General features: G+C 43.0%; 1 protein-coding gene across 3 annotated transcripts in view; it reads left to right on the top strand.

Moving 5' to 3' along the window:
- The first annotated feature begins 32 nt into the window (after positions 1-32).
- The window catches only part of PARG (poly(ADP-ribose) glycohydrolase), a 57,867-nt gene continuing 51,173 nt past the window's right edge, over positions 33-6,726 (top strand). Inside the window, exons 1-4 of one of the 3 annotated variants that reach the window (XM_065746786.1) lie at positions 33-382; positions 1,938-2,004; positions 3,090-4,067; positions 6,035-6,221. In XM_065746786.1, coding sequence (XP_065602858.1) covers positions 226-382; positions 1,938-2,004; positions 3,090-4,067; positions 6,035-6,221 — 1,389 coding nt within the window. In that variant the 5' untranslated portion in view covers positions 33-225. Of the gene's footprint in view, positions 383-1,919; positions 2,005-3,089; positions 4,068-6,034; positions 6,222-6,726 lie in introns of all 3 variants that reach the window. The other 2 variants (XM_065746787.1, XM_065746785.1) reach the window with 2 other exon arrangements.

Raw genomic sequence — 6,726 nt, 5'->3', positions numbered from 1 at the left:
TGCTTTCCGGCGGGGAGGAGCGCGGCGGGCGGCCATTTTGGTACGAGACGCGGCGGGAGCGTCCCGGCGCTGCGGGCCGGAGGATGCGGAAGGGCAGAGCCGGCGCCGTCGTGTCGTCGCGCCGTCCCCGGAGGGCGGCTGCCGCCCGGCTGAGGCGGCCGCTGGCGGGCCCGCGCGGCTGAGGCGGGCCGGGCGGGCGGGCGGAGGGAGGCGTGCCCGCCAAGGATGAGCGCGGGCTGCGGGCGGGACCACCCCTGCAAGAGAGCCCGGCTCGAGCCCGGCGGCGGCGGCGGCTTCCAGGGGCAAGAGCGGCCGCCGTCGCCCGACAGCGGCCTGGAAGGGTCCGGGAGCGGCAGCTCCGTTACCGCCGTGGGGAACAAAGGTGCGTACCGGCCGAGACACGGCCTCACGGTGCCGCTGCTGCCCGGCCGGGACCCCGCGCGGTGCTGCTCACGGCGCGGGACGGGCACCGAGTGGCTGCCCGGGGACGTGGCCGCGCTGCGCGGAGATGCGACGTTCGTGTTTCCTGAATGCGAGGGCGCGAGACAAGGAAGGAAATACGATTGTTGTGTACGCGAGTTGGGTTAAAGCCCGGCGATCAGTAACCGGGAGGCTGCTTTGAGCGGGCGTGAGAGCTGTGTTGTACCTGCGCTTTCCTGCAGTGGGTTAAATGCGAATCATCGTTGAATAATTAGTTCTGTCCTTTTCCCCGCGCAAGTTTGTGTCTCGGGATGCAGCCAGCTGCCTTTGTGGAGACTGCGACGTGCTGCTTCTGGTGGTCTGGCTGCTGCTTTTCCCCTTCCCTGCACACGACTTGGGTTAAACCTTAAATTCAAAAAGTGAAATTTAGAAAACATAAGGACTAAAGTATTTGGAAAGCATATATATATATATTAGCCCATGAAATCTGTCAAACAACTTTGAATGAAGTTGAGGATTTATTTATTTATTTATTTATTTGAAACTGAATTACTGAGAAATCGACTGTGAAACAATGTTAGAAAGTTACCTATGGCCTAGATTACGGGTGTTACACGTTGCAGAGCCTCCATCTGCAGTAAAATGACGTTTCCCATTAAAGCCTACTTGTCAGTGTAGCTAACTCTGGTGTGATGGTTTGTTTTTGTTATTTTTTTAAGTTCTATAAAACTGTCATTGTAATAAAAGACTGATAGCTTTACTTATCTGCTTTGTAGATTAAGCTGATTCAGAAGTGATAGGTAGATGAGTCCACCGGGCACATGGAAGAAAAGAGAACTGCAGCCAGTTGTGAGTTGTTCTGAACCACAATGTCACAGAGATGCAACTGATCACGTTCACTGTACCAGTGTGGGGAGCAGTGAATGTGATGAAAACATCCCATGCATTTGGTTGCTGTTTAGGGGAATAAGCATCGATAAGCTTTATGAATACTTTATGGTTAGAGTTAAAAGAAATGTTCTTTTTCTGAGCAGTAGTCTTGTCTAGCATGCGCAGTCTTGATATTATGTCTCTCTCAATATGCAGCATACAAATAAGATGCTCAGCTGGATCTTCTAGAATTCCTCCTCAACAGATTATCTTGAAAGCTATGTAATTTCACTTCATTCTGAAATTCAGCAGCCTTTCAGGGCTCACTGTGTTGGTCGTGATAATTAAAGGTGATGATGCTAGCTGTAAAGTTCAGGTTGTTTTTTTTTCCCACTCTATCACAGTTTTTAAGTATGGTCAAGATTAAAAATGAAAGCTTGGAATTTACAAAGGTTATTATGCTGCAGCTGCTGACTGTTACAACTGGAATATTGCATTGTGTTTAGTAGTGTCTGAGTGCTACCTATGGTGGGGATAATAGTGAAGAGTTAATGGTGGTGCTTTTGTCTTCCATCTGGTCTTATATGCAGTCGTTTTTCAATGTCATCATGTTTCATGTAATAATGCAGCACGTGGTGGTTTTTCAGTTTGTAAGCAACGGACAATTACCACTTGGTTGGAGAACAAAGGACCCAAGACAACTGAGTCCAAAAGGTAAAATGTTCACTGGAGCTATTGAAACGTTGTGTTCTTTGAGTGGGCCTGTGCAGAACTAATTGTGCAGGTTGCCAGTGCTGGTGGCTACTGACAAAGACCAACCTCATTTCTGCATCTTTCCCTTTGTAGCACATCTCCCGAGTGTAAGTGCCTGACAGACAGACTTTCAGTACAGAAAGCTAACTAACCTCCCACTCTCCCGGGAGAAGCAAATGTTTTTGCTGACTTAGCTTCCAACTCACTGTTGAGGTTACTCTTGTAAAGAAAAAGATGAGAACGTGTAGCAGGGTGAAGCAGAGTGGGGCTGCCGCTTCCAGAGGCGGTCAGCGAGCTGTAGGTATAGGCCATGTGCATAGTCAATGGCCTTGCTTTTTTATTTTGGCTTACCATAGCTCACTAATAGTTGAAGATTTTGTTTGATAGTCCTGTATTCAACTCACAGCTGTTAATTAATAGACAAAAATCAATTTGAGTCCATCTCATTGAACTGTGACTATTTGTGTTACATTATAAATTGGATCAGAATTTTCTGTACTCAAGTATATTACTCAAAGGTACATTCAAGTGCTAAAGTCTGAGGATGTTTTCGCAGTGGGGTAGTGTGCTAGGAGAAACGTTTGCTAGATATTTTGTTTATTTTTTAATTTTAATTCTATTTTATGAAGAGTGACATCAGTTATTACTCTTTTTCAGCCATCACAATGTAATTATATTAATATTGGTGCTTGTAAATAGTTGCAAGTTGAAATCTTTATCAGTGCTAAAATGATCAAGAAAAGCCACCAAGACTTGTGAAAATAAATAATACAGAAGTATGGAGCACTGAGCTACAAGCTCACAGTTCCAGCAAGGCAAAGATGATAAGAGGATGTTAAGGAGGATGTGAATAATTTGGATTTATTTTTTTTTCAGATTTGCTTTAGCGTGTTGGTTTATATGCTCTCTTCCAGCTTAACTGACAGATGAAAGCCTAAAGCCTCTGTAGTTTGTACTGTGTGCTTATAATCATTCCCTTTAAAAAATAGCGTATGGGAATTTCATCTGGAAGTAGTACATTAAATTCCCTTACTTCTCTTCCACAGCCTTCAAAGCAAAATTAATAACAATACTGAAGGAAATACCAAGATGACTTCTGTTACAAAAGAAAACATTTGTGAGCATGATGTAAAAAAGCTAGAGAATATTTGCCAACAGAATTATCCAGAAATGTCTGGGGAAGTTGGCACAAAGCACATAAATTCACCTCAGACAGGCAACATGTGTGACTGGGAGGCTGAGGGCAGAGATTCAGGCTCAGACAGAGTGCCTGTGAAGGTGAGACAGACTGGAGACACCCTTAAAAACGCCAACGTTGATCAGATGCACAAAACTGGCAAGGAGGCTCAGAGACGGTGTGAGGGAAGCAGCGACATCTGGACTCAGAGGAAACAGTCATCCGGCCAGTCTTTGAAAATGGGAAGTACAAAACTTTCTTCAAAAGATACTGAGACAGATGGACAAGTGGTTTCGTGCAACTCTCAGAAGTTGAAGAGTTGCAATTCTGTTGATACAAGTGAACAAGAAGGGGATGTAGTTCCAGAAAGCCCGCTTTCAGATGCTGGTTGTGATGCTTGTATCTCTCATGTTGGAGGTCCTGAGAAGCTGAGCAAATGTCGAAGTAGTTCAGGGGATTCACCTGCTTTTGAGAAAGAAAGTGAACCAGAATCACCCATGGATGTTGACAATTCTAAAAATAGCTGTCATGGGTCAGAGGCTGATGAGGAAACGAGTCCGCTTCTTGATGAGCGAGAGGAGAACAATACGGCCAAATCTATAAACAAATCCTTCAGAATTCAATATGGGGATGCTGAACTGGAGACAAGGAAGTCACGGTTTTCTACTAAGGGTTGTGAAGACTTTGACAGAATAGATAATTCTGTCAAGGATGATAGCCTGCATATAAGACCACCTGGGATCTCTCCTGCTCCATCATCAGAAAGCAAAGGTGCAAAGCCAGGTGTGAAGAAAGACTCCAAAATCACCTCTCATTTCATGAGGGTACCTAAAATGGAAGAGAAAAGGTAGTGTTTTTTGCCTCATGTGTTTTGTTCAGACTTAAAAAATTTCCAGGATAAACTTTGGAGGCTGAACTGTGTAAAGGCCATTGCAAAATGCATGTAAAGGCACAAAGAGAGCTCTGATGTTAACTTGAAATAACTTGTTTTTAATGGGACTATTTTTAATGACATTTTTATTTAGTGCAATATCTTAAAATTATTAGATTTGTTAGAACTGGGAATTAACGACACTGTACGTAGGTGATTTTATTTACTGGGGAAGTGTCTTAGGATTATGAGAACAGATGCTTGAGAACAAACTGTGGTGAAGGATTGCTTTCCAAAGCTGAGTTTTGGCATTTATTACTTCATTCAGAACATTTGAAGAGGCTGATGTTTTTGTATTTTTTTTCTTTAGCTTTCATTTTTGCTGTCAAAATGCTGGATCGGTTTCGTTGAAGCATTGGTGCTGCTGATGCTTTGACACCAGCAAGAAAAGATCCATTTATTTGAAAGAAGTTGCAGTGATGTGTTGATTTCTATTTATTTATTTATTTATTTATTTATTTTGCTGGTCTTTATTAATAAATTTGTGAGAGAGGAGGACTCATGATGTGGTGCTACATCAACAGAAATAGAAGCCTTGAGCATGACCCAGCACTGTAGGGTAGATGTTGTGTAGGGACAGAAAGATAATCTGTGCCCTGAAGAGCTCGGATTCAAGTGAGAGCTGGGAAAGTGAATGAATGGCAAATGAGGAAGTAGAAACAAGAGGATGCTGTGTGTTGGTGCCATAAGCAATTATCTCAGTAGACTAATGTCTCTTTAAGTAGGGCAAGAAGTAGCAAAGATGTATTTTGCACATCTTTGTTGGAGCTCCTTCTGGATATGAGGAGCAGCACAAGTACTTCTTGACATGAGAATGCGCCCAAGGGTAATGGAGGGCAGCTGGATGGTGGTGGGACCTTGCATTTGAGAAATCTGGAGAGTTGGGTAGGTGGACAGTGGTCTTGGAAAACAAAAAAGAGCAGTTCTTAGAAAATGAGATAAATAGTGTGCTTAGAAAATGACTGTAGTTTCTGTACATCTTAAAACATGGGCTAAGTGGATATTCTTTCTGCTAAGTTAAATTAGCTGCTGGTGTAACAAAGCAACAGAGTCTGAATGAGGCTGGCCAGCGTTTGTCAGCAGATTTGTGGTGTTTTGCAATAATTACATGTTTGAGTTGGGAAACTGATGGAAAGGTCTCACTGTGTGCATAGGTAGGAATCCTCACAGTGCTTTACAGAATAATTAGTGGGTTGTATGTCCAGCTGTAGAGATGTCCTGAGCTGGAACAAGATATAAAAGGTGTAGGTTCCTGTGCCTTGCAGAGTAGCATTGGTTGTGCTCAAGAGGGGGGTTAGAAAATGCTGAAGTTTTCCTCTTGAGTTTTAGTTAGACCAGGTTACAGCAGAGAGTAGAATGACTGAATTCTTAACGTGGGGAGAAAGAAATAGTAGCATAATGAACAATTCTCAGTCATCAGTAGTGCTGTGACAGAGTTATTCTTTGGCTCTCAGGTAGGCACAGTAGGCCTGTACCAAGTGTCACGCTGGAGCGGTTGCCCCTTTTCATATGGTCTGCAAGGACTGGGCCATTGCTCACACCTGGGGGCACTGGCATGTGTAGACAGCATGAACAGGTTGGACAACATCTTTATCCAAGGGTGGAGCAATCTTGTTAGGGGTGTTTAGGAGTTGAAGCAGTACCTCAAAGGGTAGTCTTTCAGCTTGTTTTCCATTTGACTCTTAGAACTTCTTGTGCTGCACAACATCTCGTACATCCCATCTAACAACCAGCCAAGCCAAAATCGAATCTCTAGGAATGCTCACAGGAAAGGCTAGCTAATAAACTGGCTTGGTTATAATTGGAACCCTGAAGTCCTTGTATTTGCATATCAAGATTTTTGTGTAAATTTGTCCTTTTTCAATGTGTTTCTGTTTACAAAGCAGGAAAGATAAATGTGAATTCAAACCTCAGAGACCAGGAAGGAAGGTTCCTAAGTATGTGCCACCACCTCTTCCAACTAATAAGAAGTGGTTTGGGACACCAATTGAAGAGATGAGGAGAATGCCCATGTGTGGGGCTCGCCTTCCTCATCTGAGACCCTCAGCCAACCATACAGTGACCATCAGGGTATGATACTTCACTGTATTACCTGAAATCAAATTTCTTACTGTGTTGTTCAAAGTGTGGAATGCCACATTAGTCTTACAGTATTAGCAGACTGTGAAAATCTTTCTTTGCCATTCTCTTCCAGCAGATCGAGGCAACTGATTTTTCCTGGAAACTGAATTTTGTTATTCACAGAATTAAGATATTAAAATCCAGAATAAATGTGATTATGGCTTTACTGCTCTGGCCTGATGGGGACAAATATATATGTTGGTTTTTATATATATGTATTCAATTATTGGTTTTTTTTGTTATGTTTTGTTTTGCGTAGGTGTATGTGTATGGTTCCATACTTGAGCTGAGAGTTTAAGTTTGCATGTAAAAATTGTCCTAAAATGATTCTGCGTTGTATTTTGATTGTCATGTGATTCTATTTTGGGTTCAAGGTGTACAGAAGGTTCAAATATTCAAGATATGTGGAGAAGGGGAAAAAATCATATGCAACTGTATCACTGCATTTTAGACT

This window comes from Cyrtonyx montezumae, unplaced genomic scaffold (assembly GCF_038088225.1).
Source record: "Cyrtonyx montezumae isolate F1298 unplaced genomic scaffold, pur_monq_1.0 scaffold_4, whole genome shotgun sequence".
In the NCBI taxonomy this organism is placed as follows: Eukaryota; Metazoa; Chordata; class Aves; order Galliformes; family Odontophoridae; genus Cyrtonyx; species Cyrtonyx montezumae.
This window is presented reverse-complemented; position numbering and strand designations above follow the sequence as displayed.